Source organism: Penicillium subrubescens (assembly GCF_028828155.1).
Source record: "Penicillium subrubescens strain IBT 31985 chromosome Unknown utg000002l_segment0_segment0, whole genome shotgun sequence".
NCBI classification, from domain to species: Eukaryota; Fungi; Ascomycota; class Eurotiomycetes; order Eurotiales; family Aspergillaceae; genus Penicillium; species Penicillium subrubescens.
The window spans coordinates 2,646,069-2,671,755 of record NW_026643152.1 but is presented as its reverse complement, the minus strand read 5'-3'; the positions used below and the strand labels follow the sequence as shown (position 1 = coordinate 2,671,755).

Genomic DNA, 25,687 nt, shown 5'->3' with positions numbered 1-25,687 from the left:
AAAATAGAGTAGCGCGTGACAGAAGGAGACTACAGCAAAGCATACATCTGTGTCACACAAGAGAAACTCAAGATTATTATCACTTGATTAAAATGCAGTGAAGAGATAGGAGAGCCAATTACTCATATTTTATACTCAAGGCTGCCTCTGAATCTTTGCAAAATACCCAGAGCACATATCTCATGTGCCTATGTCTTCACGGTGTGGCTGTCCAGGTTGTATAGCTCTATCTATTTGACGCACTCAAACGCATGCATGCTGTCATTTTCAAGCCCTGATTCTGGCCTTCAATGAACTATATTGCGCAGTGGCTTGTGAAAGAGAATACTATAGAGGTAAAGATGAGAATATTCCAAAACACAAGTTGTCGTCAGTAAGAGTCTATGCCTCATTTTGGTTAGGCGCCATTTGGTGTTCTTTTATTTGAAGCGAGATATGTCAAGAATGTATTCTTTTTTATTTTTAATCTGATTCAAGTTCGTCTATCTCCGGTATACAATCCACTCGATTTTTAATCGTGTACAACCAGCCCCGCTCTTTCAAGAACTGCACCAATATCGTTCCACCCCCAGCATCGGAATCCAAGGCAGACACGCCAGTTTCCAGAAGTGTTGGCAAGCAACCATACGCGCGGTCTTCATCTTCTAGTGCAATCTGGAGAAGGGACCGTCCGTCCTCGTCCCGCGAATGGATATCCGCACCCGCTTTGAGCAACAACATAAACAAACGCATGTCTCCTCTCTCCACGCAACATGATAGCGGTGTCCGTCCTTCTACAGTCCGGGAATTGAGATCTATCCCCGATTCCAGTAGAGTTTCCAAGAAGTCGATGTCTCGTTGGTTTAGGATTGCGACATGGAGCGGTGTCTTGTTATCCTCGAACATTCCAAGTTCGGTATTAGGGCCGAGCTCGAGCATTGCCTTCAGTGCTGGGATACACCATGAATCCGGGGCTGGTTTGCCATTCATCATCATGAGATGGAGCGGAGTGTATCCAAATTCGTCTTGTGCGTTGATATCCGCCCCATTTTCAAATAGCAGTCGAATGGCGGCGACGTGACCCTCTGCCGCTGCGAAGTGGATCGGTGTCTTCTCCTCCCAGTCCCGCGCGTTCACATCCAATCCCTTTTTGATCAGGAAGCGAACGATCTTCGCGCAACCCCCGAGCGCGGCCCAATGCAGTGCCGTGCGCTCTTCATAACCACTGGGCGCGTGTACGTCCGCGCCGTGCTTCGCCAAGAGGAACACCGCCGGGGTGTTTCGCACCGCAGCATAGTAATGCAGGAGAGATTTTTCTTGTTCGTATTCGGCCTGGTGGACGGTATTCAGGTTGACGCCCTGCTTCACAAATTGACCGATCACGATATCGCGGACCCGTATCTCGTCCGTCACCGGGATTGGGAGACCCTCTGGTGTGGTGAGATCAGAAGGGTTCTTATATTCTTCTAGATCCTCATTTATCTCAGTGAAGAACTGTGACGTGGAATCTTTTGTTCCTAGAGGAATCAGTTGCGCTTGGAGGCCCGAGCATCCGCCGTATTTGATGTTGTGTTGGTGAAGGAGTGGCATCACGAGGCTGTAAACATGTCGATTTGTGCGGGCGAAGCGGGAGAGTGATGTATCCTGCTTTAGACAATTTGCAATGGAAACGATAAGTTCGCTAGGGAGATCGAGCAGGTTCATGGTTTTCTCCCTGTTTTTGGATGAAATCGTGTCTCATTGAGAGGTTGGAGGTTGGATTTTGGATTCATCGCGTCTTTTTTAAGTGCTGTACCGCCTGGACTAGGGTTATACGGAGTGACCCACTTTCTTTGTGTTTTGTATATGTAGTAATTTGGTATCCTTGGCATTTCGGCTGTCGTAACTCCAAGTACTCCGTACCATAGGCATGAGTTTACAAGTCGGCTCAAAGCTCCGCATAGGTGAGCCGATTTGCGTCCTCGGGCGATTGAGGGAGAGGTTACGTGACGGTGTATTGGGGCGCCAAGCCAGAAACGGCAAAACTACTGTAACCGCATCTAGTAATTCACAGGTCCCGATATTAGAGATCACATATTCTAAGTTACCCTTTCTTCGCGCAGCCTCGGCCGACTTTACAGTTTCGACTCCCAAAGCAAGTATCGATTTGAATTGATATTTCTTGTGGAACAGCCTTGCGTGTCATCAAAGAGATATCAAACACACTGCTATCCTCCTTGTGTTCCTCGGCCTTAGAAGCTTTGTCGTGCTCCGTGCTTTTCTCGGTCCCTAGCAAGAGTTAGCATAATGGTCTCAAATCGTCGCCAGCTAAGCGTACAGTACCTCCGTGGCCGCTCGCAACGCTCTCCCTCCCTACAGCCCCAAAGTTGGGGCATTCTCGCGACGCGTCGACTCAATTCCCAGTGACTTTCAGTGCTTTGTGGTTCGACTGAAACCCGTTGGATGTTGACTGCTCGAATTGCTGAAGGCTTTTTGGATCTTCACAGACTAGCGATCTGATTGGCACACACAGAGGATTCGATAGCTGCATCATCCTTCACCGGAACGGCGACGTTTGCACCGGTCAACGTCCCCCAAAATTCCCGTGTAGCCATGATCTCGGTGTCGGCAACGGAACAAAGTTGTCTGGCTCATCGCGGCACTAACCCTCGTCATCCTGGATTGGAAGTCGAGCCCAACGGAGCAAGATTATCTCCGATCACTATAGGATTGGCCTGAATGCCTAACTCCGGGGCAACGATGGAGTCGCGTACGACCACTTCAGGCTATTCATATGGCTAAGTCGCTATTGAAGCTTCGGCATATTATATTAGTGGAATTAATTATGCTTGTAGACGATCTCTTACTAAATATGTCGTGTACTGTATAAAAGGCTATATTGTCTGGGGCCGGTACAAGAGACTAAATCTAATCGGTATTGAATAATGTAACAATAAGAAGTTGAAGCGGCGATGAAGGGGATTTTATAGAAACATGCATGGCGGGAGTAACGCGCAGGGGGGCGCTAAATCTGAATCGGCACACCAAACTCTTTTGCGTATTTTGCCGTTACCTGGGTATACAGTGTACACTAAAGTATACTTGACTCGGCATGCCGAGGTACCCCGGACTCCGTTTTCTCCGAATCTCTGCCAATCTGGCCTCCTCCGTCAAGCTCCCTTCAACCTTCCCCCACACCTCACCTTCAACCACCACTCCTTCCAACAAAACAACAAACACCCCAACCCTTTAAGCCGGTCGAATGGTCCACCCGTTTATAAACCCTCTCTAATACATATCCAAACAAAGCCCAATCCCCAAAATGCTCACATCGGGGCTAACCAACACCCCGCTCACCAAAACCCTCCTAATCTACACAATCGCCTCCTCAATCGCCCTCTCAATCCTCGACATCAAACACCTCGCCCAAATCTATGTCTCCCCGCACTTCTGGCCATACGCGCAATTCTGGCGCGCCCTCGTCTGGCACGTCGCGGGATTTACAAACTCCACAGAAGCCTTGTTCGCCGCTATGCTAGTGTATCATTTGCGGGTTGTTGAGCGCGCTTGGGGGAAGAGGAAGATGGTCGTACGTCTAACCCTCCCTTCTTCATGATCTAGGGAGAAATGTTATGTTTGAGGACTGGACTAGGTACTGATTGACCGAATACAGACATTCCTGCTCACAACACTACCATATACAACACTCCTCCCACCACTCCTCCTAGCTCTGATTGTCCGCCCACTCTCCCTCAATACATTAAACTATCTCCCCTCCGGTCCGACAGCCATGATATTCGCCCTGTTGGCACAATACTACGCCATGATCCCGCATACATTCCGTTTCCGCATCGGCACCACATCATCCCCCTCCTCGTCATCATCCACCACCACCACCACCACTCCTGCCACCGCTAATGACGATACAACGGCCACAAACCAACCCTCCAGCACAAGCACCCCCAAACCATCCCCACCAAGTCTAACCCTCCTCCTCTCCGACAAAACAACAACCTACCTCGTCGCCGCCCAACTCGCACTCTCCCAATTTCCAGCAATGCTCCTCCCCTCCGCAGTCGGCTGGATCGTCGGCATGGCCTGGCGCGCGGAACTGTTGCCAGGTTTATCACCGGCCAGTCATGGCTTCCGCGTTCCGGCGTGGATGGTGGGCGAGAGGGAGCGGAGGAGTGGTCCCGCTAGTTCTGCTGCTGGTGGGGGTGGAGGTGCGAGTGCGGCGGAGAGAGAGCGGTTTGAGGATTTGAGGAGGAGGTTGGAGGGGGAGGTTGCTGCTTCGGCGTCTGGGATGGAGAATGGGGGTGGGCAGAGGAGGAGGGGTGCGGGGAGTGGGATTATGGAGAGGTTTAGGGGGGCTTGGTGATTTGGTGCTTGGATTTGAAGGTATTTTGAAAGCTCGGGGGTATGCATCTCATGGATCATGCTATTTATTATAGAAGGGATTCTCGTGGACCTCCGTATGAGGATCACATGGCATAAATACTGTCCTGGGCCTAATGAACACAGATATACCATGAACTTCCTAGCGAGGATTCATTCAGTAGGGTAATTCCTAGTATATCATCTTTGCAGGTGGCATGCATGTATCGATATCAAAATCAACATGAAGAATCAGACCGTAGCCAAAGCCAAGATGTCCATATCCATAGACCACGCATAAACGCCCATCATGTCTATTTAAATCCTTAAATCTCACAAACCAATCTCTCCCATTTACCGGCCATTGCGACCGCGCCGCATGTTTTCCTTGCACTCGTTACAGTACCATTTAACTGTCCCAGAGTCAGCATACAAATCCAAAAAACGAAACTTACTTTCAAGGAAGATGAAGACTTACCATTCTTTCCAGGTGGCTTCGTCATCCCAACACACGACAGATGGAACCACTCGCGCGGACAAGCATCATTATCGCATGCCACCATCTCACCAAAGCTGACCTCATTGCAGTAACAGTATCTCGGCTCTTGGTCCTCGTCCTCGTCATCACCCTCGTGGATAGATTCCTCGTCTGAGGGGATTGCGGGCTGCACGGGAGGTTTCTTGGCTGTCCGCTTAGGCGCGGGGTCACTGCCTCGTGTTGGTCGCGAGCGAGATTGGGTGGGCTCGGCGAGTGTAGAGAGGAGGGGAGTGGATGTTTTGGAGTTGCGGCCTTTGCTGGTTGGTTCGGGCTCGACTGCGTCTGCTGGCCGATCTTCTTCGCGCTTCGTCCCTGCTGGCGCAGGTCGATTGCCAGACTCGCCTTCGATATCGCGGGTTTCTGCGATGGCAGTTTCGGCTTTGACGGGCTCGCGCGGAGCAGATCTGGATTCCGCTGGTTTGGCTGGAACAAAATTCAGTCAGAGGAGAAAACAATGCAGTTGAGGGCATAGACATACTGGAGTTTGCTTGACCAATGCGGTTGGATGCCGAGGAAGAGGGTCGTTGTCGGGAGTTACTGGTCTGTCCGGCATTCTGTTGGGCTCGAGAGGATTGAGGGCGTGCTGTGTGTGGGCCTGGGCTCGCAGCTCCACGTGGGGTATTGTTAAAGGTGCCGATAAGAGGGGATGGTGCCAGAACGGGCGATCCAGCATTCGAAGCGGCGGTGGTCCTAGAGATGAGATTGTCAATTGCAAGCGCGGACATCGGGAAATGATAGAACATACTTCTTGCGAGCTGCGACTGCGTTCGGATTAGGAGCGCGGGATCGCTTCTTCTCTGCGCCATCCTTGTTGGCACCGCGCTGACCACCAGTGCCGCTAGCAGAGCGCTCCATCGGCGCTCCAGCGTCTATCGTGGCGGGTCGTTCCACCTTGCGACGCTTGGGCGCCGCATTTTCACCCGTCGCATTATCGCCGCGAGACTTTCCAGAATTTGTCTTACGAGGAGCGCGACCTTCCTCATAGTCTGCGTCTGGATTTGGTCGCCGAGCTCGAGCCCGAACAGCTTCGCGCCGTGCCTCACTCCGGCTGGCAGCTTCAGCCTCCTGGAGCACATGGGAGAGGTCCTGTCGCTGAGCCACAGCCTCACGGCGCGGTCGCTCGTTTGTCGCAGTCTTGGCAGCACTCTTGTTAGAGTATGCCCAGTGTGTAAGACTGCCCAAACGAGCCTCGTCGCTGATCTCGCCCGCAATGTACGGGAACACAGTATCCAGCCGAACGATCTGGCGGTCCAATTCCTCGTTGGCGTTGGAAATCACATGGTTCTTTTCATCGGCCGTCATCATCAGGTCTGTAAGGCTCTGTCGTACACGATCGAAGAGAAGACGACGGTTTTTGCTCTCGGGCGACTCCGGGGATTGGGAGAGTTCCTAGAAAGAGGGGTAATCTGTCAGTCCAGTTTTCCCAAGAACAGCCAATTTCAACATCCAATTACCTACCTTAGGCAAAACATCCTCTCGCACCACGCCGCCCACAATAGGTGCCGGATGAGGCGGGTGCGGCACAGGTTGCGACTCGGAGGAAATCTGCAAGAGCTGAAGCAGATTTTCCTCGAGCGCCCACGCCTTCGCATCAACCTCCTTCAACAACGAATTGTGTCTGCGAAATTCACGCGGCAGCGCAGTGATCGCGTCCGTAAAATGCGTAAGCGCAGGGTAAAAGCCATGAGGAACAGGGGGCGTTGCCGGAATTTCGGCTATCGAGCCACGGCTGACGCCAAACGAAGAGCGGTTGATGGTCTTGGAGGTTCGGGAGGGATTGGTTCGTGTGTTCCGGGCTGATTGACGTATCCCCTGACCCTGGGGGTTGAGGGTCGAAGACGAAACGGCGGACATGGTGTGGACGAAATCAGCCTGGGGAGATGCACCGTGAAAAGAGGGGTTTCTGGGTGCACCGGGCCCGAATCAGTGGGGCAAACGAAGGACTATAAGTGCCAGTTGATAAATGAAGACAGTCTGCTAAGAAGCGAGTTCAGCGAGAGCTTTGGGGGTAGATGGTGAGCGGCTGAAGAAGCAACAGTCTTCGGGAAGTTTGCGTGCGGAGAAGAGCAATCGGATCAGGTGAGTGCCGGCCTGTGGTGCCAGGCATCAATGTGATTAGTCACTGGTATTTCGATGATGTCATGCCAGGAACAGCTACAACCAGCTCCGAGAGGTATGTATAGCAACTATCTAATAATTAACGATCTACAATTTACAGCCTTTATTTTGGAAGAGTTCTTATGCAACAAATAAATGAAATTTGTATTTTACAAAAGCATAGATTCTAGGTATAAACGGTTCCAAGTCTAGCAAGAGCACAGACAGGTCGTATACACCAAGCCGAGAACAATAGAGAACTCATGCAAATAAAAAAAGAGGTAGTACAAAGGGAAATCGAAAAAATCGGACGCTAGCTCCCAGCAGGACCCATGAACATAGGAAAGCAACCCAATCAAACAGTCAAATGCGGATCATGTTCATCCCGATCTAAGGGAATGACTTGACACATTTACTCGCCCTTCAGGCGGTCCTGGTGAACGGAGAAAGCATCCTCCAGGAACTCCTGCTCCTCCTTCAAGTGAACAGCCTTGAGACCGGTGGCCACGGAAGCGCTAGGAGCACGACCAGCGTACAGGACGTGGCGGCGGTTGTGGTGCTCAGTGGAGTTGAGCATGGTTTCAATACGGGGCTGGACGTACGACCAGGCACCGGCGTTCAGGGGCTCCTCCTGGCACCAGACGATGTCCTTGGCGTTGGGGTAGCTGTCCAGGTTCTCCTTCAGCTGGTCCCAGGGGAAGGGTGCAGCTGCTCGACACGAGTGATGGCAGTGTTGCGGATACCGTTGGCCTCACGGTGCTTGACAAGAGCGGCGTAGACCTGGCCAGAGCACATGATGACACGCTCAATCTTCTCGGGAGCCTCGATGGCCTCGGTCTTGTGGGCGGGGTCACGGATGATCCATTGGAAGTGAGAGTCACCGGTGAAGGCCTCCAGGTCAGAGCGGGCAATGGGGTGACGCAGGAGCGCCTTGGAGAAGAAGATGACAAGGGCTGGTAGGAAGAAGAGGTCAGTATATTAGTTTCTTCGAGAGCGACTCAATTGGGATGAAACATACGCTTGCGGAACTGGCGGTGCATCTGGCGACGGAGGACGTGGAAGATGTTGGAAGGCTCAGTCATGTAGACAATCTGCATGTTGCAGTCCTGGTGCTGGCGGTCCAGCTTGTCAGCAGAGGGGAACACGCGGGGCTCCTCGTTGCAAAGCTGCAGCCAGCGCTCCATACGACCGGAAGAGTGCTCAGGACCCTGGCCGTCGTAACCGTGGGGCAGAGAGACAACCAGACCGGAACGCTGCAGCCACTTGGATTCACCAGCAGCAATGAACTGATCAATGATGCACTGAGCGTTGTTGGCGAAGTCACCGAACTGAGCCTCCCACATGACGAGAGCCTCGGGGGAGGTCAGAGAGTAACCGTACTCGAAACCGAGACTGTAATGGAAACATATTAGCAACGTGAATTCGACCAAACGATGTCCTGTTTCTTGCATAGAGAATTAACTTACGTGCCGAACTCGCTCAAGGAAGAGTTGGAGATGACGAAGCTGCCCTGCTTGTCAGTGATGTTCTGGAGGGGAGTGTAGGTAGCCTCGGTCTCCTGGTCGTGCAGAACGGCGTGACGCTGAGAGAAGGTACCACGCTCAACATCCTGTCCGGAAATACGGACGTGGTAGCCCTCGTCAACGAGCGAACCGAAAGCGAGAGCCTCAGCGGTAGCCCAGTCGATGTTCTTGCCCTCGTCGACGCTCTTCTTGCGGTTGGCAAGAATACGCTTCAGGTTGCGGTGGAGAGTGAAGCCCTCAGGCACACTGCTGCCGCTGACCTTGTCGGCGATGTGCTGGAGAGACTTGGTCTCAACAGCGGTCTCAAGATGGGGAAGAACCTCGGTGGCCAGCTCCTTGGGGGTCTTGAAGTTGTTCCAGGCGGAGGTCAGCCACTCCTTGCCGGTGGGCTGGTAGTCCTTGCTGCGGTCGAAGCTGTCGTTCAGCATGCCCCAGACCCACTTCTTGTGCTCATCAATATCCTCCTTGGTGAAGGTACCCTCGTTGATCAGCTTCTCGATGTACTTGTCGAGCTGGGCCTTCTGGGAGGCAATACGCTTGTACATCAGAGGTTGGGTGAAGGAAGGCTGGTCAGTCTCGTTGTGACCCTGCTTACGGTAGCAGACGATGTCAACAACAACGTCAGACTTGAACTCGGCACGCCAGTCAGCAGCAACCTGGCAAACGTAGTTAACGGCCTCGACGTCGTCAGCGTTGACGTGGAAGACGGGGGCGTCAATAGACTTGGCAATGTCCGAGCAGTAGGGGGTAGAACGGGCAAAGCGGGGGTCGGTAGTGAAACCGATCTGGTTGTTCACGACGATGTGGATGGTACCACCGGTGGAGTAGGCGGGCAGAGAGTGGAAGCCCATGGTCTCGTAGACAACACCCTGAGCAGCGAAAGCAGCGTCACCGTGGAGCAGAACACCCATGGCGCTGTCAAACTTGGTCTCATCATTGTTATAGTGCTGAATAGCGCGGGTCTTGCCCAGCACGACGGGGTCCTCGGCCTCCAAGTGAGAGGGGTTGGCGACCAGAGACAGCTGGACACGCTTGCCGGAGGGGGTAGGGCGCTCGAAGTTCATACCCAAGTGGTACTTGACATCACCAGAGCCCTCATCGGAAGGCTCGGTGGAACCGGCGAACTCGCTGAAGATGGACTCGTTGGGCTTGCGGACGACGTTGGACAGGACGTTAAGACGACCACGGTGAGGCATACCAATAACGATATCCTTGATACCGTAGTCGACACTGCGGTCAATCAGAGCCTTCATACCAGGCACAAGGGTCTCGCAGCCCTCCAGACCGAAACGCTTATCGTTAGGGAACTTGGTGGCCAGGAAGGACTCGAAGCTCGAAGACCAGATGAGACGGTCGAGGATGCGACGCTTGTCGTCAACCGAGTAGTTGTAGGGCTCGGGGATCTCGAAGCGGTCACGGATCCACTCGCAAGGCTTGCGGTCCGGAATGTGAATGTACTCAACACCGTAGGAGCCACAGTAGATCTTCTCACAGGCGGCAATGATCTCGCGCAGAGTCATCTTCTTGCGGGTCTCGGTGAGGAAACGGGGCAGAATGCCGGGGCCGAGAGCGAACTCCTGGTCCAGATCACGCTCAGTAAAGCCGTAGTGGTCGAGCTCGAGCTCCTTTGGCTTGCTGTAGCCGAAGGCCTCGGCGTCGCCGCGGATGCCCAGAGGGTCGATCTTAGCCTTGTGGTGACCACGGGCCTGATAGGCACGGCACAACAGCTGCACCTTCAAGTGATTTGTCACATCGGCACCAGCAGAGAGTCCATGGCCGGGCATGTCCTGAGGCACACCACCGGTAGGGGTGGGGACGAGAGTCGGGGGAGGAGTGAAAGCCTGGGAGATGGGCATGTTGCCATCCTCCATGTTCTTGAAGTATGTCTGCCACGAGATGTGGACGCTGGAAGGATCCCGCTTCCAGGCGAGGTACATCTCGTCAATATAGTTGGCAGTGCTGCCCTGCAGGAAAGAATCGTTGGGGTCCTATTCACAGGGAGAAAAAGTTCGCGCCGTCGCGTTAGTCGAATGGCCGTTTTATGGATAATCTTCATGATCTCGCGCATGACGATCATTAGATTGCAAAAGCAATCTCGAGGCTGATTTGTTGCTTACCACTCCAGGAGCGTTACCCTCCGCAGACGAAGCATAGAGGCGAGCGCCATTGAAGGCACGGTCGACGACAGCGAGGGGACGGCGAGAAGTCAGACCGAAGGTGGAGGTCTTAGAGGCACTGCGAGCAGTAGAGGTGAGGTGGAAAGCCCGGCGAGAGGTCGAGCTGGCAACACCACGCAGCATGTTGCTGTGGGTGGCCTTCAAGGCGGTGTTCCTAAACATTGCGGGATTTTTCCGACGAATTCAAGGGAACAATCCGAAGTCGTTCACGATCGAATAAAAAGGGGGAAATTAGGTATGCGAAAGCTTTTCAGCTTTGAAAGCGTCACGAATCAGCGATCTAGAAGCGAATTCACAATTCATGCGCCGGTTAGTTCAAGTTGCCAGGTTGTTATTTCTCCTGCCGAGGGTACCGAGACACGGAGAAAAGGAAGGGTCAGCACGAACAGATGTGTTTTTTTAAGAGAAAAAAACTCGCGCAGAAAACAGGTGTCGACTAGAATTGCCGTAGCACCTGTATAGAAACGGAACTCATCAGAGAGCAGAAACTCTGCTGATCACAAAATTGACAGGATATGGGAAGGGTGAAGAAGAGTGGAGAGCGAAGAAGCAAGAGAAGAACCAGATTCTGGAAAGCTGAGCCTGCGCGGCAGTGACGGAGCCCAGGCAGTGAGGCATCAAGGCCACCACAGTACATACTTTGGGTATTATGTACTTGGTGCAGGAGTCCAGCCAATAGGCAGGGCTGGAATGCTCCCGCTTTGCTGAGTCATCCCGAGGGATAGCCGACCCCAAGTTCCAGTTTTGTCCGTTTTACGTAGTTGGGAAGTCAGCGTGACCCCGACGGAATCGCCGCCGGCTAAGAATTTCGGTGTTTTGCGGGTGATTTCGGCCCAATCGGACGCCCATCGATTGCTCTTACGGCATCTATATACACCCCATCCTAGCCCATAGCACGCCCAATGGCTGCCCATTTCCAATGTTTTAACCATCATGCAGCAGGTCATGAGCGCAATTTCCAAGACAGTCAAAGCGCAAGAAAGAGTGACAGATTAAAATAAGATAGAACAGTAGCAAACAAACAGAGAACCACCATACTTGACACATCAAAACACACGCTCGGAGATTCATTAGATCGTTATATAAGGGTCCCTTTCAACAACCATATGCAAAGATGAAAAAGACCCCAAATCAGAATAATTATATCCAATCAAGGAAGAGTCAACAGAAGAACAAGAAGGTCGCAAGTGGCTATTTACAAAACATTGGCGTATTGTAGTGTTGGTTGTGATTGTTGTTGTTGATGTTGATGAGTGCCGAGCATCGGCACTTCATGCTGGGAGTCGGCGCTGCTTATCGGACCATCCGTTCCGCTCGGCGGAAGCTCGCCGCGATATCCGCGAAGACTGTCTCGAAGCGGTGAGGTCGCATATACATGGCCATCGTCATGATGATAGCCAATGCTTGCCAGGCCTTCATCCGCAGAGGGTCGTGCCTCAGACGGGCTCGCCTCCGACGCAGCAATGAAGCTACCCCGGTTGGACGACGAAAGGGTATGGGGCGGCGGACTACCTGCACTGCTGCGCAAGCTACCATTGCTGCCACCCCAGGCGCCACGGCGTAGCTTCAGCAGGGCGCTCAGTGACATCTCGTCGTCCAAGTTGCCTAGGTCGACGAGCTGTGCCAAGCCAGGGCTGGCTAGAGAAGGGTTGGAAAGGGCGGCACCATGTGCCTTCAACGAGATTACGGAATTCCGAGTGCTCCATTCACTGCGCTCGGTGATCGGAGTCAGGCTAGGTTCTTGAAACTTGCCTCGACTGCTGTGATGGCGAGTAATGCCCTCGACGCCGCGCGGGCCGAAGTACCCGCCGTTGGTCATTTCACTGCTACAAGTGCCGTGAGCTTGGGCGTAGAAGCCAAACTCCTGTCCGTAGAAGCCTTCATCGTCGTTCTCAAGCGCTTCGGCATTGGCAGCAGCAACAATGGGGTCATCGTAATATGGATCGTCGTCGTAGATCATCTGATCTTCGAGGTAATCGTCGAAGCCGACCATATCGGCCCCTTGGCTAAGGCGACTGTCATCCGATACGAGTCCAGGCTGTGATTCGGCCGTGTGCGACGCCTGGGAGATACTCTCCTGTGCTATTGATCGATCGCTCGTGCTGAAAGTACGTTCAAACCGGCCGTGCGTAGCAGCTTCGTTTGCGGCAAAGGCCAGCGCATTATGCAGCACCTCCAGGTTTCGCTCAGTAAGCACTCCCCCATGAGCCCGAGCAGGCCCCATGTTGGGTATAGGCTCACCAAGCGGGCCACGCTTGACCGGGCCAACTCCGTATTCACTTGCAACGCTAGGCATATGCTTGAGTCCCTGGCTAGCGGCCTCATCGAGGAGAAACTCTTTTTCTAGAGCATCACCACTGCGGATGGTGCTCTGAGAGGTCTGACGTGCCGGTGGTGGGTTGACCGGCTTCCGTTCATAGAGGTGACTAGTCTCATCATCAAAGACAGACTCGTCAAAGCCGGCATCCTGGTCTTCCATGGTCAGATCCCCGAATTCTCCATCATCAAAATACAAATCGTCGCCATCGTCATCCAGTACTGGAGGACCTGCGTTCATGGCTGGTAGTGTATTGGGATTGTCTCCAGGCCTGTGAACGCTCAAAGGAAGAGGCTGTTGCACCTCTTCCGGTTCATCAGGAGAATAATCTGTCTCCTTTTGAAGTATCTCATCTTGATACAATGGATCGACCTGTTCATCTAAGGCAGTAGGAACGGTGCCCATAAAACCTTCGGGAATCTCAGGCGGGGCAGGTGTGATTGGACTCGCAACAACAGGCGACAGCCCGGGTACAGCCCAAGACTTGACAATTGACGGGGCCAAGTAATCTTCTTCGTCGGCGTCGGCATTGACACCTGGAATCTTTTCCTCGAGCCCATCAAAGTCATCCATGATGTCATGGTCAAACTCGTCATCAAAGTCATCAAAGTACCCGTCTTCCAACTTGCGCTGGGCTTCCTTTGCCTTGTGTTTCTCTTCAAGCAGCTTCTCCTGGGTAGAAGATTCGACGCCGCCCATGTCGAAGCTGAAGCGAGAAGCATTACTTTTGAGATGTCGAGGCAAGGCAGCGCTCGGATGGGGTACATGGGGAATTGTGTCGTGGTCCTGCTGATGAGTTGGCGGAGCGTCTTCCGATATATGAGAAGGAACATCTGTGGGCACTTCCGCTGGGAGCTCAACAGGCGGCTCCGCTGGTGGAGATATGCTCTGCTCAGCGTTCTCAGGAGATTGATCCGGTAAATATGAAGGCAAGTTCCGTGCAAAAACCGGTATTGACTTCTCATAACCATGTTGCATAGGATTAGTCAAAAGGCTTGACTGTAGATAGCCCTTATTTTCCACCTGTAATACCTTCCGGTCATCCTCGAAGTGCTCCTTGAACACTGGGGAATATTCGCTATGCCTTTTGGGCTTATCATTCCATCTATGCTCCTGCGTATTTGAGCTGCTGCTCCCGTCATCAGGTGGAACAGCTGTGTTGTTGAAGGATACATTGCGACGCGGTCGCGGAGCCGAAAAGTCATGCACAATATTTCCGCGAATTCTTGGGTCGTAGTCATCAGGAATCGCGGGTATTGAATTTGGAGCACTGATCTTCGCTTCGTCCACACGTGAACTGCCAATCTGTGAGGATCGCCTGCGAGCGAGAAGTGACATTGGGTTCAAGAGATGAAGCATCGCCTTGCCAGACTTGTGAGAATTCTCAGTCGATACATCACGATCAACCGGTCGCCGAGCTGTAGAAACTTCCATTTTACTGAACTCTCTCTGGGGTATGAATGACCTCTCGGCTGGTGAATCGTCGGGCGAGGTCTTCAATCGAAACTGACTCGGTCCTGGCCCTGCGCTGGGTGACCGTCTCTGGGGTTCCGCTGGTGGCGCCTGAAAGTTTCGCAATCCCTTGCCAAATGACAACCGAAATGGCGAATTCGGCTTTGAATTCGACTCGCCATCATCTTGTTCAGGCCGTAAGCCAGGGACTGAGAGTTGCGAGGTATTCGGCTGTGATGTAAGACCTGTCTCTGGCTCGCGCTCTCCCGGACTCGAATATGGGCGGTTCTCTCTTTCGGCCAACGGGGATGGAACAGCGAGGCTAGCGGAGGAGGACAATGGAGCTGCAGAGCTGTCGAGGTTCAGCTTGGACGCGTCATTCTCCACAGGTGAATCGCTCCACGGAGGGGCATCGAGTGTTTGCTTGTCGCCGAATGGGGAGGTAAGGGTCGGAGTATCAGGGATCTGGGGAAGCTGGGGAGGGCTGATCGGGCTGTCCGTCGTGCTTTTGTTTCCTGACGTCGGTGCGGGCAGGGAGACTGGTGGCGCGGTCGAGCGGCGATGGTCTCGGTCTCTGCGCCAATATGAGAAGACGGTGGAAGGGGGCATTGTGACCGTTGGGTTGGAACCCAGGTGGCGATCGAATATACGGCAGTGAACGGTTAAGGGACGCGAGACTCCATGGCGATTGATCTGAAAAAGTGGCGGGCTTGGTATTGGAGGCCGCTCGGGTTGATGGTCCAGTCTCACATACCAGACGGGCTGTGTAGTTTGATTGGAGGTTTCAAGAGCCGCAAGTAGTTTCCCGAAGCCGAATCAATGGTCGCTTGGGTATTTGTTGGTGCCCATATGAAGTTATGAACGGGAGAGTCAGAGATTGAGCTGATGGTGATTCTCAAGCTAAAAATAAAAGCGGGAGATAGGAGACGTAATCAGATGCAGTCCCGCTGGGGGGTAACCAGCTAGCCAACAGGGTTAATCGCAGTACCACGGACAGCCCCCGTGAGACGGTGCCATCCCGCAGCCAGGTACTTGGTAAGTTGGTACCTCATAGATTGTGGAAATATTTTCATGGTCTATCTATGTCTACTGCAGAGTTTGACAAAGTACCCCCTGATGATAGCTATTCATCTAGAGTCTGACGAACTATGGGATCTCAGACGTCGAGTAGCCAGCGCCAGGGTTGTCGATATATCTTGCAGAATCAGCGGTGGCATTATGTATTGATTAGGCTACCAACTGAATACAAAAAAGAAAGCCATACTCGTACACGCAACAAAAAGATCCAAACATTTGGCAAAAGGGGGAAATCATAACAAAATCACAAAAAAAAGATCATAGAGCGAAAGACTTGAAAACACCAGACAACCTCGTTTACCAAACATCCTGGCTAGGTCGACTCGCTAGCGGAGACATCATTTACGCGAATGTCATCAAAGCTATCCCATCCAAAGCACTTAACCTCCAATTTAAACCACCGCGGCGGAGCCGTTGGTGACGTGGGTGGTACCATTGCGGGTGGTGCCGTTAGTACCGTTGGTAGCGGGCTTGACACCCGCGCCCAGGGCGTTAGTCTTATCACCGACAAAGGCCTCGTCGAGTTCATCGGAAAAGCCACGCGAAGGGTAACCATCCACCTTGGTAGCGCCGTTGGTTCCAGGAAGAGTGGTGGCGCCGCCAGTAGTAGTAGCAACACCAGTGGTAGCAATACCGCCCGCAGCAGCGGCACCAGCAGCACCAGCAGCACCAGCAGGGCCAGCGCGATCTGTGGCAGTGGTGTGAGGCTTACGGGTGACATCACCAGCGCTGGGGATGTTCTTCGACTCGGAGGCATCGCCAATGCTGAAGATGGGCGACTCCCACTTCTCGCCCTTGGCGGCCAATTCAGCGTACTCGGTGGCCTTGCTGGAGATACCGCCGGGCAGCTTGATATCAGGGAAGATAGAGTCATGCAGGGTCATGACGGTCTGGACCTTGGTGCGGCTGACGATCGCCTCGGCCTTCTTGGCCTTGGCCTGGGCGCGGGCGCGCATGGCGTCTGCGTAGCGGGATAAGATGCTGGGAGCATTCTCGGGGTCCTCACGAGCAGCCTCCTGGGCACGCAGAGCCTCCTTGTGGATCTCGTGGGCGTAGGCATCACCATCAGTGAAGGCCTGTCGGATCTGGGCCTCAATGACCTTCTCCAGGGCGGGACGAACAACCTTGAAGAGCAAGGGCTTGAAGGTGGCGAAGAGAAGCTTGTGCTTGGACTTCTTGAGTTTGATGTCCATGTTCTTGATGTTCACTGAGACCTTGTCCAGCTTGACGAAGTGCTGCTTGTCTTCCTTGTTCGCGGTAGAGGCGGCGATCTTGAAGCCGAAGCCCTCACCACCGAGGATGATGTCCATGACACCGATGTCAGTGATGGAGGGGAAGCCCTGCTTCTTCTTGATGTAGTAGCTGACATCGCGGAGATCAGCCTGGATGCCGGATGCAGCAATCATGATCTTGTTGTCACGCTTGTTGCTGATCTTCTTGCGCCCCCAGCGGAAGTAGTTGTCGCTACCAAACTCGACGACATTGGGCATCAGGTTATCGCTCTCAACGGTCAGGTTCTCAACAACCACGTCGACGGTGGGGTCCGAAACCTCAATACGAGGGATAGGGATGTAGCGGACGTTCTCGATGATGCCGGGCAGGATAACATCGCGGATATCTTTAAGCAGATGCTTCTTGAAGACAACCTTGCCGCCGGCATCGCGACCCAGATCAAGGAACAACTTCTGAATAGAGTCTGCGAAGGCCTTGTTGCGAGGGTCCTTGTCGAATTGATCCGCCAGGAATTTGGTCTCATCCACGATGCGGTCAGTGTGGGTGCGGTAGCGCTCGCGGAGAAGGTAACGGCCCCTGTCGTAGAGCTCGTTCCACTGGCGAGTAGACTCGTCCTGCATGATGAAGCCCTGCTCACGCAGACACTTGCGGATGTAGGTGTCGACGTTTGAGAACCATCCACGCAGCTCGGGGTCCTTGTCAGCGTCACGGTAGATGTTGTTCAGCGACTCGAAGAAGTCGGACAAGGAAGTGTTGTTGGCAAATCGCTCAATGAGGGTGCGCAGGTTGTGCTCAACAGTATGGACCCTGCTGGTGGATCGAATGTCGCGAACAGCACCGCCACTTTGAGTGGTGGCACTCTTGGTGTGGCCAGCATACTTCTCAGCCATGCTCAGCAAAGTCTCAATGGCTTGCTGGTCTGTATGGAGGGTTAGCAATCATTCGTCTTGGGCTATAAGGGGGAGCTTACAGTCGGCGTGGCCCTGAATCTCAATGACCATCTTCTTCAGACGCCAGATGGCCTGCTCGCGACGCTCCTTGGGAACCTTTTCGGATAGGTACTCCTTTGCCTGCTGGCCATACTTCTTACGGCGGCTCTGCTCCGAAGGAGTCACAGAGGCACCGTCCTCATCAGTATACTCAGTCTCAGGAATCGAGGGCGCGGCAACGCCGTCCTTGTCCTGATGCATATGTGAGCTTAAGGTCTTTTTCTCCTAGATGGAGACTTTGCTTGACTTACACCCTTCCTCTTGAGGCGCTGCTTGATATCTTCCTTGGAGACACTGGGCTTCTCGTGCCAGGTGTTCTCCTCTGCAGGCTCGTCAATCTGTGACAAGTGTTCCTCAGGAGGGCGAACCACATTGGCCGCCTTCTGGGAGGCATCGGCCGCCATATCGCGGATCAGAACCATAGCATCACTCACTGCAGACAGGGGTTAGAATTGATTTTCAGCTCGCATCGACATGATACTCACGGATCTTGCGGAACTCTCCGTTGGTGATCAGCAGTGTGCCGAGAGTCTTGAGACCCTCCAAGGCCTTGTTCGCATCCTGCTGGCCCGTCTCCTTGGAGATGGGCACATTAGGGGCCTGCACATCACCGGTGTTGATCTGCTGAGCTTGCCAGATGAAGTCTTGCAACAGCTCGCCCTCGTTCTTGGTGAGAAGCAGCAGCTTAGCCTGTTCGATGACGTTGCGCAGATCCTGGATCAGGACCTTACCCTCGCTGGAAAGCTCATTTGATGGCGAGGAGAGGGCCTTAGAGGAAAGGGCGCTGTTCAGGGCGACATCACATTGCTTGTTCTGTGGAATGAATGAGAACCAGGTTCAGTATGGGGATATGACAACAATGCGCGACGGAGCAAGGTCTTGTAGAGTACTGACCGAGGGAAGCTTGTTGTTCTTAAAGGCTATAGCAGACAAGTTAGCGACATGGTTTCTCGATTGGCGAGATAGGGAGACAACAGCATTGACTAACCATGGTAAATTCCGAAGAGCTGGAGCTTTGAATTGATATCCTAGACCGGCACAAATCTGGTTAGTATTGCGCTCTCTCCACGAGGGGTCTCATCCTCAGGCTCGGAGAGCAGTTCCGCGTACCTTCTCCTTCTGCTTCAAGTCGGTGGGCACGTTCACAGCTTTGGAAGACATGATGAAGACCGTGACAGTCGTGTCAAGGACTGGACCCCGGAAGAAGTAGACAGAGGAATATTAACTGGTGGATCCAGGTTAGCGTGTATATGGCCAGACTGGGGGTTTGCAATCGCGACAAACAGGGAGATGGAATGGTGATACGAACGGGTACAGGGGAGGGTAGATTTCGATAATCGGGTATTAACAATAGCAATTATTTCGCGGGATGTTGCTTGGGGAATCAAGGGGGGTATCACTGGAATGAAGGAAGGTAGGAGAGGAATAAGTGCAAAATATGTGGAAGAGGGATTCAAGGGAGGAGGAAGAAAGAGGAGGAAAAAGCAGGAAGAAGGGCAGAAAAAGTAGGAAGAAGGGATGACGACTATTAAGCCATTGAAGCGTCAGATCATCCAGCCATCTACTAGAAAGAGGAAGGAGAAGTGCAGCTCCTCCTTGTCCATCAAGTACCACCTCAATTCTGGGCTAGCGCCTCTTGCTCATCTTTCCACTATGGTGTACCGTTACTTTTCGATCGAAGGTACATAATGATGACTCTTTACTCTTTAGCTTGGAACGAGGTACGTAGGTACCTCAGTTGGTTACTCCTGTTTGAACTCGGACTACTAGTACGAACTATGACTACCGTACTAGGAGTCAGGGCGTTTCATAACTCGATAACCAGGGCAACAACCTTTGGATTCCCTCCAGTTGACGCAACCACCTCCCCTGACGTCATGTTGATGTGTCGCGGAACTGCTTTTCCCCCAGTTGTTTGCCTCGTCCAACTTGCCAATCTCCGGCGGGAATTGAAACTCCTGCGTTTGCCATCCTTGCCACCGCGTTGTCCAGGCACATGATGTTCAATGACTGCAATTTAAAGAGTATTACTATTATGAGGTGGGAACAGCTACTGTATCAAAACATGAAGCTCAATCCATAAGGCTGCTAGGTTTTCCCAGGCTCATGGAACCTGCAGATCGAGAGTTGCACGCCCACCACGCTAATTCGGCGCCCCTCCGCGTTAAACTGCATCGAGCACCCTGATCTGCAAAAACTTGCTGGGTCTGTTCAAAGTCTTGGCACACGCGCGCCTTCTCCATGGTCCACGCCCGCAAACTGGGACCCGCTCGCGCAAAAAGCAAGAAGCTCCGTTTTCGCCTGAGAGCACGAAGAAATCAGGATGATCGTCTTCGCATCAACCTGACGTCAATCATACGAGCTTCGTCGATGACATGGCACCACTCCCCGAGTATGACAATCATTCAAAGGCAAAATACTCTTGCGCCGCAGATGCAATGGCACGGCAAACTGGCGTAAATTGAACTCGAATTCCGACCGGCAGGAAACCACGCAACTTGTTTTCTGTTACTCTAAGCCAAACTTCTTGCGTAGTAACTTTCCTCCCAAAGCTGGACCTGGAACTTCACCGAGCGATCAGCAGCACCACGCGAATTGCTTTCTACTTATGGAGGATGCAGATATTCAGTAGCTCGTAGACACAGCCACCGACGATACCGAGTGGAGACCTCTTAAGGAGCTCAATATAGGGTGAAGAATCCCTCTCGTCCCCATTACCTGTGGCTGTTGGGGCTGTGCAATACTATATCAGCGGTCTTCTCCGCTTGTTGGAGCTCACATTGGTCCCATCACATGACGAGCAGGCCAACTACTAGAGGAAATAACCACTTGATTGACAATTTCAGGGCGAGTTTATCCCAGGTTACATGTGGTCAGGTTTGTGCAGTAGCAGGAACACTCGCTTTCTATCCATAGTGGAGTGCACCGTATGGAGACTACTTAGATTCAACCGAACTTTCAATTGTGTATTTGAAAAGAGCATTAGCTATTCTAGTCAGTGGTGGCTTCCCTTTCTGCTGATCCTCCTGGATCGTTTGGGATCATCTAGTAGCTTCCTACGACTGGGTTGATTCTCCTCGCAGTGTTTTAGGCAGCAATCTTATAATGGGCCATGGCCCGAGATCTCAATAATGAAATGATACCTTGGGCTTCGATTCCAAATAAGGACTGCATATTGTGTGGGTCTACATTCTATACTTCATGTATAGAGGGCCTTGCTAGACTGCTGTAGCGGCGGGGTGAACCCCCAGAGCACGTGAAATTCAATGTTCTATACTCTATACTTCGCACTCCTTATACGCCGTAGTAGACTAGGTGTCATTCAAATTCCATCTCGAACACTCATCCCTACCGATGCATAGACCAATATCGCTCCGCATCCTCAACAACCTTCCCCTCCCACCCCTCCAACGGACCCAAAACCTCAACCCTCGTCTGCCCCGCCTCAAAAACACGATGACAAGGCAAATCAAGCGTAAGATTCTCCGTATTCCCATCTCCAGTTAACTTCTGCAACGTCTTCTCAGACGCCAGGTACACCAATCGCCCGATATGTGCCCAGTACAGAGCCCCCGCACACATCGCACATGGCTCCCAGGTCGAGACCATGGTACATCCGCCGAGATAGTCCCAGGAGTAATTATCCGCTGCGTTGCGGGCGAGTTCGCACTCGGCGTGGCGGACGTGTGAGAGGGAGAGCGAGGACATTAACTGGGTTTCGTTGTCGGGGGCGAGGAGGAGTGCTACGAATGGTCTTTTGTTGTGGATGTCTTGGGCGGTGGTTTGGAGGGCGAGGCATTTTGCGGCTGCGGCGTTGAGTTGTGCCGGTGTCAGTGGGGATAGGGCCATGGTGAGGTAGTTTGGGATTGTATATATTGGTGGTAGGTTTGGAGATGAAATTGAGGGGGTATGCTTTGTTTTTACTCTGAGATTCGCTCCACATTAGGTGGATATGTGGTCAAGATATGCTGCCCCGTTTACAGCTCCACGGCGGAGTCCGACGATAAGACAACTTAGACAAGCGGGGGAGCCAAGACTTTTCTCCCGAGACTGTGAGACACTAGCTTCGAGATATTTATCAGAGATATCATGCATTATGTGAAGTATATGCAAAGGTGTATTCGAGTATTCTTTGCCTGCAAACAAGAATGTATTATGTATTTACAGTCATTCCATCATCATCACGGTATTTCGTTACTCGAACTGCCCGTGGCCGATATATCAGATATCCTAGGTTCATTAGAGGATTGTTTGGACGGGGCTGCTCCTCGCTCATCAAAATTCTCCGGTGTAGTGAGGAAACGCGCTTGGCTTTCGCTATCTGCCGGTCGTTGGTTGTTCTGGTGGAAGGAGAGATCCACGAAATCTGACAAGTCGGTAGGCGCCGAGTTGGTGCTGTGGCTCATCTCCGTGAAGTGGACGAGTTTGCCTAGAATGGCGTATTCCAACTTGAGCTTGATGCTATATGCGAGGGCTTTGAGGGTGACGTGGATATCGAAGAGTCCCGAGTACTGTACGCCAATGATGGCGGCGTCCATAAGGATCATGGCCAAATTGACGATCAACAGTTGTACCAGGGTGCCTCGATAGTGGCCGCGGGGGCGGAGGTTCAATAATCGTACTGCTTCCCACGAGTATATTGCAGAGAGGATGGCCTCTTGTAATGAGAAGGCGACAAGTTGAATGCGCTCGAAGATATTAAAAGCGTGCGTGAAGAGCTCCGACTTGTTGGAGTGACTACCGAACTCGAGAACGGAAGCCGGGATATGGAAGAGGATGGCATCGATGATGATCATGGCAAGACAAGCACGGAGGACTCGGGGACTGTGTACGACGAGATGAAGTCGGGACCAGAGGACGAGGGATTGGCCCGTCACCATGCCTACCCAGGCGATGAGTTCCATGGCAACGGGGAATTGGTTTGTATAGATGTCATAGATGATGAGAAGGTATCCCAGACCAAAAGGGATGATGCTGAACGAAGCGATGAGCAGACACCAGAAGTAGCATCCGCCATAGCGTTTGAAGGTAGTGAAGCAGAGGACGATCAGCTCGAGGGCATTATACCAGGCTATAGCGATAAGGCAAGCCAAAGTGGTATTCTCCGCAAACTGATTGACCGACCGCTCGGCGAGGCCGGAGCTGCTGCCAGAGAGACCGAAGCTGGACATAAGGGCATAGTCTCTGCGGCGAAGGAGAGGGTCGGAGGTGGTCGTGTGAGGGTTTTTTACAAGGCGCACATGAAGAAAACGCTGGTGAGCAAGCGAATGGCGGAAATAAAAAGGTATGAAGTAGTGCAAATGCAGAGTATAAATTGAGAAAAGGGTTCTATATGCATATACAGGCAGTGATAGAACCCCTAGGTGTATGTATACGAGGAGAAGAAGTCAAAAGTCATCCCGACGGAGCGTGCGGAGAAAGAGATATGAGGCGAAAAAAAGGTACAGGAGGTGGCGGAGAACACGAGATAGGGAAGGCCCCATCGACGACAATAAATCGAGTACCATTGGCCTATCCAGGGTATATTGTGGAGACACGACATGGGCAAAGATCCGAGAGACGCAAGCCCATTTGCGCACTCTGGCTGGCTCACCCAAGAAATTCATCCTAAAAGTTGGGCCCGATAACGGCCTTTCCATGGGAGGAGGAGAGATAAGCGCTCTTCTTTTGGGGATTACCAATAATGTCTGGTGGATGGAATTGTAAGGTGGTTCTTCAGATTAGTAGCCATGTGCTCATGAGCTCATTGACTCTTTTCTGATATTCTCTCTTATCACAATGTAAGCCAGTTGGTGCCCAGCGAACGCCATTTTCCTGCACTCGATGCTGAATGTGACGGCGGCTGAACGGGGCGCAGTGATAAGCTCCGGGGAGTCGGGGATTATTCGCATAATTTACTAATGAAAGTTTGCCGAACAACCCGACCAACCACATCCCGGACCTCCCCGCTTCAACTTGACTAAAACGTATAAACTTCGAGGTTAGACTTTCTCAACCCGTCTACCTCGAACAGTGGTGGTCACGTTTTAATCTTTTCAACCCTGTTCAACCCTGGAGGCGTGGCTCTTTCCTGGGGTTCGAAAAACGCCTCTCTTCTAGAACAAATCTTTACTTTTTCTCGAACGTGATGAGGCGTAAGGCGCCACGGCTGATTCTACAATTCTCTCAGATGCGCCCGTCGAAGTTATGTATGCCCGGCGAAATCAGCCTCGTTCGTTTACAATACGCAGAGAAAACTACCGAGGACGCCAATCTACTTGACGAATACGTGTCTAGAAGTCCTTCTTTCTGTCTTACCGGCTTTAAGGGACCTCTAATCACTGTCAGAAACTGTACTGCCTCAGTGGTATACAGCTGAAACCATGGCTGTCCCAACATGCACTGAATTATAGCTCAATCCTGATTTGCATCTACGCAACCACAAGTAGGAGAATGTAGATAACGGCCTATTTACATGCGACCGGTGATTTGAAAACTCAGTTGTCATCACAATGAACCCTTGTCAATATGCCAAGGAGAAGACTTGGCTCCAGGAACTGAAACTCAATTAAGAGGATTGGCAAACCCGCCTGAATGCAACTAAATCAGGCACCCCCCTTTCCAATTTGCCATTCCCAAGGCTTGGAAGTATCCTGAGCTTGAATTGATACAGATTTAGGGGTGCAGTTTGCAGCCAACACAAGGGGCTGGTGGTTCAGTACCCTCATAAATGTCCGGCCGCGGGGCCCCTGAAACGTTCAAGTACCCAACAGCACCCTTTTCCAGACGAAATATTGCATGGTCAACGAGTGTATATGTTCCCGGGACAAACATTTCCATATCGACAATAGTAGTGTCCCCCGGTGGGACACCAACAGTCTGCACAAATTGACCCGGCGGGCTTAGCACATCACTATCCCGATACACCGTCTTAAATGTACTCCCAATAACATGGAAAGAGCTTGTCAAATTAGGTCCAGCATTGCCGAAAAAGATGCGAACAGATTCTCCAACCCCAGCCTTCAGCGGCTTCTCCGTCGTCAATGCACTCTCATGTCCATTGAAGACAACCACACTTGGCTCTTCGCGGAGCGCATTCGGGTACGAGAATTCCACCTGGGATGAGGGTCTTCCGTTTTCCTCTACTTCTGGTGGCTCGTGGTAGAATTCGCTTTGAATCACGTAGTACTCGTGGTCCACCGGGGGAAGGTCGCCTTCGGTTGGTTGCACGTACATAAGACCGTACATCCCGTTGGCAATGTGTACAGGCACGGGAGCCGCGGCGCAGTGATATATGTAGAGTCCGGGAAATTGTAATCGGAACCTCCCAGTCTTTGTCTGCCCTTCTTCGGCTGTAGTCAACGCAGCTCCTCCTCCGGGGCCGACGAAGGCATGGCAGTCAATATTATGGGGGTTGCCGGACTCGTCGCGGTTTGTCAGTGATAGCTCCACGACATCTCCCACTCTGGCGCGAATAAATGGTCCAGGAACTGAGCCGTTGAAGTTCCATTTTTCGTACTTGTATTGGCTAGTCAATTTTTCCATCTTTGTGGATGCGACTAGATTCACTTGAAGTAGAACCGGGTAGTCTCTCTTTATTAGTGGTGGGACGTCGGGTGCAGTTGTGAGTATTGCTTCTTCCTTGGTAAGCTTGTTGGCTTCGACAATTTCATCCATCTTCGGAGACGACCGTTCATTTTTTTTTGAAATGTAATTTTTCTGATTTTGATCTGAATCACTCCCTCCTTGTTTGGAGTCCATATAGAGTGGTTTTTGAAGTTGCGCATACACGATGGTCGACACGATGACAGGCGCCGAAAATGCAATACCCCGAGCGAGTCCGACTCTTTGGTTCCGCGCATGAGTCCTCGCCTGGCTCTGTGTCGATTGCCATCTTGCACATATCTTCTTTGGTAAAAGGCTCGGCCGGTGAAAATTTCTTGATGGCGGTGGGAGGAATCCAGTGGGATATC

General features: G+C 52.3%; 9 protein-coding genes across 9 annotated transcripts; 1 reads left to right on the top strand and 8 right to left on the bottom strand.

Annotated features, from left to right (window-relative positions):
* Nucleotides 1–462: 462 nt before the first annotated feature.
* On the bottom strand, nucleotides 463–1,683 carry N7473_002350 (ankyrin repeat domain-containing protein; the record flags this gene model as incomplete). The annotated part of the gene is made up of 1 exon (XM_057148290.1): nucleotides 463–1,683. The coding sequence occupies one exon, from the start codon at nucleotides 1,681–1,683 to the stop codon at nucleotides 463–465; it is 1,221 nt and encodes a 406-aa protein (XP_057011944.1).
* Nucleotides 1,684–3,280: 1,597 nt separating this feature from the next.
* dscB lies at nucleotides 3,281–4,336 on the top strand (the record flags this gene model as incomplete). Its single annotated transcript, XM_057148289.1, has 2 exons — nucleotides 3,281–3,547; nucleotides 3,632–4,336. The coding sequence occupies 2 exons, from the start codon at nucleotides 3,281–3,283 to the stop codon at nucleotides 4,334–4,336; spliced, it is 972 nt and encodes a 323-aa protein (XP_057011943.1).
* Nucleotides 4,337–4,686: 350 nt separating this feature from the next.
* On the bottom strand, nucleotides 4,687–6,724 carry N7473_002348 (putative PHD finger domain protein (Ing1); the record flags this gene model as incomplete). The annotated part of the gene is made up of 5 exons (XM_057148288.1): nucleotides 4,687–4,745; nucleotides 4,811–5,293; nucleotides 5,349–5,560; nucleotides 5,616–6,259; nucleotides 6,329–6,724. 5 exons carry the CDS (start codon nucleotides 6,722–6,724, stop codon nucleotides 4,687–4,689), a joined length of 1,794 nt encoding a protein of 597 aa, XP_057011942.1.
* A 655-nt stretch (nucleotides 6,725–7,379) lies between these two features.
* kgd1 (alpha-ketoglutarate dehydrogenase KGD1) lies at nucleotides 7,380–11,202 on the bottom strand (the record flags this gene model as incomplete). Its single annotated transcript, XM_057148287.1, is given in 6 exon segments — nucleotides 7,380–7,675; nucleotides 7,687–7,920; nucleotides 7,986–8,359; nucleotides 8,434–10,478; nucleotides 10,608–10,947; nucleotides 11,055–11,202. The coding sequence occupies 5 exon segments, from the start codon at nucleotides 10,827–10,829 to the stop codon at nucleotides 7,380–7,382; spliced, it is 3,171 nt and encodes a 1,056-aa protein (XP_057011941.1). The 5' UTR covers nucleotides 10,830–10,947; nucleotides 11,055–11,202.
* A 660-nt stretch (nucleotides 11,203–11,862) lies between these two features.
* N7473_002346 (uncharacterized protein) lies at nucleotides 11,863–15,045 on the bottom strand (the record flags this gene model as incomplete). Its single annotated transcript, XM_057148286.1, has 1 exon — nucleotides 11,863–15,045. The coding sequence occupies one exon, from the start codon at nucleotides 15,043–15,045 to the stop codon at nucleotides 11,863–11,865; it is 3,183 nt and encodes a 1,060-aa protein (XP_057011940.1).
* An 860-nt stretch (nucleotides 15,046–15,905) lies between these two features.
* Nucleotides 15,906–18,896, bottom strand: N7473_002345 (uncharacterized protein; the record flags this gene model as incomplete). The annotated part of the gene is made up of 7 exons (XM_057148285.1): nucleotides 15,906–17,665; nucleotides 17,717–17,927; nucleotides 17,987–18,168; nucleotides 18,221–18,548; nucleotides 18,630–18,655; nucleotides 18,724–18,763; nucleotides 18,846–18,896. 7 exons carry the CDS (start codon nucleotides 18,894–18,896, stop codon nucleotides 15,906–15,908), a joined length of 2,598 nt encoding a protein of 865 aa, XP_057011939.1.
* Nucleotides 18,897–21,083: 2,187 nt separating this feature from the next.
* Nucleotides 21,084–21,584, bottom strand: N7473_002344 (nucleoside deaminase; the record flags this gene model as incomplete). Its single annotated transcript, XM_057148284.1, has 1 exon — nucleotides 21,084–21,584. One exon carries the CDS (start codon nucleotides 21,582–21,584, stop codon nucleotides 21,084–21,086), a length of 501 nt encoding a protein of 166 aa, XP_057011938.1.
* A 332-nt stretch (nucleotides 21,585–21,916) lies between these two features.
* Nucleotides 21,917–22,906, bottom strand: N7473_002343 (uncharacterized protein; the record flags this gene model as incomplete). Its single annotated transcript, XM_057148283.1, has 1 exon — nucleotides 21,917–22,906. One exon carries the CDS (start codon nucleotides 22,904–22,906, stop codon nucleotides 21,917–21,919), a length of 990 nt encoding a protein of 329 aa, XP_057011937.1.
* Nucleotides 22,907–24,389: 1,483 nt separating this feature from the next.
* N7473_002342 (putative multicopper oxidase) lies at nucleotides 24,390–25,391 on the bottom strand (the record flags this gene model as incomplete). Its single annotated transcript, XM_057148282.1, has 1 exon — nucleotides 24,390–25,391. The coding sequence occupies one exon, from the start codon at nucleotides 25,389–25,391 to the stop codon at nucleotides 24,390–24,392; it is 1,002 nt and encodes a 333-aa protein (XP_057011936.1).
* Between the last annotated feature and the right edge of the window lie 296 nt (nucleotides 25,392–25,687).